General features: G+C 40.5%; 1 protein-coding gene across 1 annotated transcript; it reads right to left on the bottom strand.

Moving 5' to 3' along the window:
• Positions 1 to 203: 203 nt before the first annotated feature.
• LOC121413123 (histamine H1 receptor-like) lies at positions 204 to 1,658 on the bottom strand. Its single transcript, XM_041605885.1, has one exon. It carries the CDS (start codon positions 1,656 to 1,658, stop codon positions 204 to 206), a length of 1,455 nt encoding a protein of 484 aa, XP_041461819.1.
• Positions 1,659 to 3,471: the final 1,813 nt, after the last annotated feature.

The raw sequence follows: 3,471 nt of genomic DNA, 5'->3' as shown, positions 1-3,471 counted from the left end.
AAGCCCCCCTCCTTAAAAAACACACTCACAAAACAATAATAAAAAACATAATGGTAAGAAAACAGGACCTTTTCTCAATACCAATGATGATCACGACGATGCTGTTCATAGAGATTTCTAAACTAAGTTTGATTTAAGCGCTAATTAAGATTATTATCTAAATATAATTTTCAAGCAACAAGCATTTGACCAAAAGCAGTCCTTCAGTTTGCACCTAGCCGACGTCTCAGCCAAGGTACCGGGTCTTTGATCCTCGAGAATTTTCCGCGAATGATGCAGCCGAACGTGTGCTTGAAGTCCGGATGCTTCCAAGCGTAAATTATAGGGTTCCAGCAACAATTCGAGATCAGCGTCAGAAAACTGATCCAACCGAAATCTTGACTGCCTGAAATAAACAAGATGATCATACTTGGAGTCATACAAGCAAAGAATGTAAAGACGACCAGTATCATGTTGAGGGTGATCTTTGACTCAGCCTTGATACGATTATTCTGACGGATCCGAGCAATCTTGTTTCGGTTCGGAAATTCTGCGGATATTCGGACGTGTCGGTCAATGTGGTTTGACCGCGAGGCATCGGCCATGACGGTCGATGCTCCATCAATGCTGAAAACATTTTGGTTGCCACCATCATGATCATTCTCATTGCCAGCAATGTCGGAACCCTGTTGACCCGATGGGATTTGGTCCATACATGTTCTTGGAAAGGACTCGGCCATCGACGGTGAAGTTAATTTCTTAGGGCTGTTCGACCGGCTGTGGTTATATACCTCCGGAATCTGGGATAAGTTTCTGGGTGTGGTCATCAATTTCTGTGATGAAGACGAGATATTTCTGCTATTATGATCATGTGTTTTACTGACTGTAACCGGTGAAAACCTATGTACATCATCATTTGCTTGATGATATGTTATGCCCTGTGTTTCCAGATCCATTACAAACCTCTGTCCTCCGAATGCTTTCTCTTTTGGAGGTTCTTTAGATGTTATGTTCTCATGCTCTGTGGAAAGTTCATCATGAGCTATCTTGCGGAAATGTTGCCTAACGTATCTATACGTTTTTGTATAGCAGAATACAATAACCGTCAAGATGAATACAATATACACTCCAAGTCTGATACTGATATCTACAACTGTCTGCCCAACATAATCGCAGATCCCTCTTATTCTTTGGAACTTGATGTGTCCAAAGGCGATTTCCAATGAGAAACACAAGGTCAAGAGAGAAAACGATGCGAGAATACTGGCTATGGCCTTCTTTGCCGTTGGCTTGAAGCGGGACGAGGGCTTACTGGTGACAACCTGCATACGATTTACGGCTATGAGGGCCAAAGTCGCCGTACTGTATCCTATCAAATTGAAATTGACTGGCCCTATTATCAAACATAAATCGTGTCTCGATTTCGACGCCAACAAAAGAAAGACGGCATGGTGGATTTGGAGGATTGCCGTGAGAAGGTCGGTGATAGCCAACGCGACGACGAAGATGTTTGTGATCGTCCTTAGTCTCAATGAGCATGCAACTGCGATCAAGACGAGGCTGTTACCGGATATGCCGAGTATAGCGATGGCAACATATACAGCAACTGCAATTACGTTTTCCCATTCTCCAAGTTCTGGTCTAATTTCATTAACCGGAGCTGACACTGTGACATTCATGATTGTCAAATCTAGATTTGGGGGATAATTGTCTGTAGAAAGTATAGTTCTTCGTAATAGAGCTTCGCTAAGACAATCAACTTTGATTCAAGAATATCACTAATTGCATCCACGCAGATAAAGGCCTAGCTCAAACCAAATGATTCAGTGATATTAAATGCTTGAAACATCATTAAAAAATCATGGAGACTCTTCTCGTCGCCCTAAATCAAATTATGCTAAAAGGAACAACCAGTGAAGTGTCCTGTAGTCATGATCATGTGGGCGGAATCATACCATTACCGAGGCAACATCATAATAATTCGCACCACCATAATTATGTCACAAATGTCCACATAATAGGTGGTCACGTAACATTTGTTTGCCCATTTCTATTCCATATATTAGTAATGTTTGAAATAAATAGTACTCTTGCTTTCCAAATGAATTCAAGAAGCGTGCACATTTCTTAGTTTTTCTTCTGCAAATACGACTGTAATATTTTGTTGAAATTTTGTGTGGGTGTGTAGTACGGTTACACTTCGAAAACGTAAAAGGGTTTGTTAATCCGAACATTTGTGGCGTTATTTCGAAGGTTCGATAATCCGAAAACGAAATAAGGTTCAATGTTCCGAAGGTTCGTTAATCCGAAAAAGAAATAAGGTTCGTTGTTCCGAAGGTTTGTGTGTCCGAAAACGAAAAAAGGTTAATTAAATTTCGGACGAACGAACCTTCGGAATTACGAACCTCATTTCTTTTTCGGATTAACGAACCTACGGAATTACGAACCTCACTTCGTTTTCGGACTAACGAACCGTCGGAATTACGAACCTTAGGAAATAGGAACCTTCGGAATAACGAACCTTCGGAATAACGAAGCTTCGGAATTACGAATGTATCCGGTGTAGTACATTCATATATATTTCTGACGACGAGTACATTAATAAAGAAACACAACAAAATATGCAAAAAAAATGAAATTTGATTGTAATAGTTTTCACAATCAAGTTCGTTGTTATACACTACTTATTCTTATTACAATTACTATAATTGGTATTATCGTTAATAATTTCAATAAATGAAAAATCATCATCTTCATTATCATCATGTAAGAAGTATAGACAGATTTTGGCTAATTCCGGTGGACTGAAATCATTCTTCAAATTGTGATCTTATTAACAAAGGTGTGCAAAATATAATCAGTGAAAGTCGCACGAGCATAGATGGATACGCCGAGACACAACAGGTTTTGACGGTTTAACAATTTGACGCAAATGTGTCAACCATTTGAAGCTGTCCGACGTCTTAGCCATGGTACCGGGTCTCTGATCCTGGAGAGCTTTCCGCGGATGATACAGCCGAATGTGTGCTTGAAGTCCGGATGTTTCCAAGCGTAAAGCAAGGGGTTCCAGCAGCAGTTGGAGAAGAGGATCAGAAAAATGATCCAGTTTGTATCTTGCTGACCCGGGATTAGAAGCTGGATGATGGTGGGTGCCATACAAGTAAAGAATGTCACCACAAGTAGGAGCATGTTGAAGGTTATTCTTGATTCAGTATTAATGCGATTCGGATGTTCCCGGTGAACGACAGAGGGGATATCATGACAGTCCTGACACTTTGATGCTCGCGTCTGAAGGTTTTTTGTCCGGTTCAAGAATAATGCAGCAGTTGATTGATGGGACCGATCGAACGTTTTGCCATCCGACTTGCAAGAATTTGGAATTCCCCTTACACACGAAGCAACTGCATTAGCTCCTTGCTTTAAATCATTATCTTTAAGATTCAAATTCATGTCGTCTATCTTTCTTTCAGCTACACTTTCATACGAAGATAG

Source organism: Lytechinus variegatus, chromosome 4 (assembly GCF_018143015.1).
Source record: "Lytechinus variegatus isolate NC3 chromosome 4, Lvar_3.0, whole genome shotgun sequence".
NCBI lineage: Eukaryota > Metazoa > Echinodermata > Echinoidea > Temnopleuroida > Toxopneustidae > Lytechinus > Lytechinus variegatus.
The sequence above is the reverse complement of the archived record's forward strand: the minus strand, read 5'-3'. Positions and strand labels throughout refer to the sequence as shown.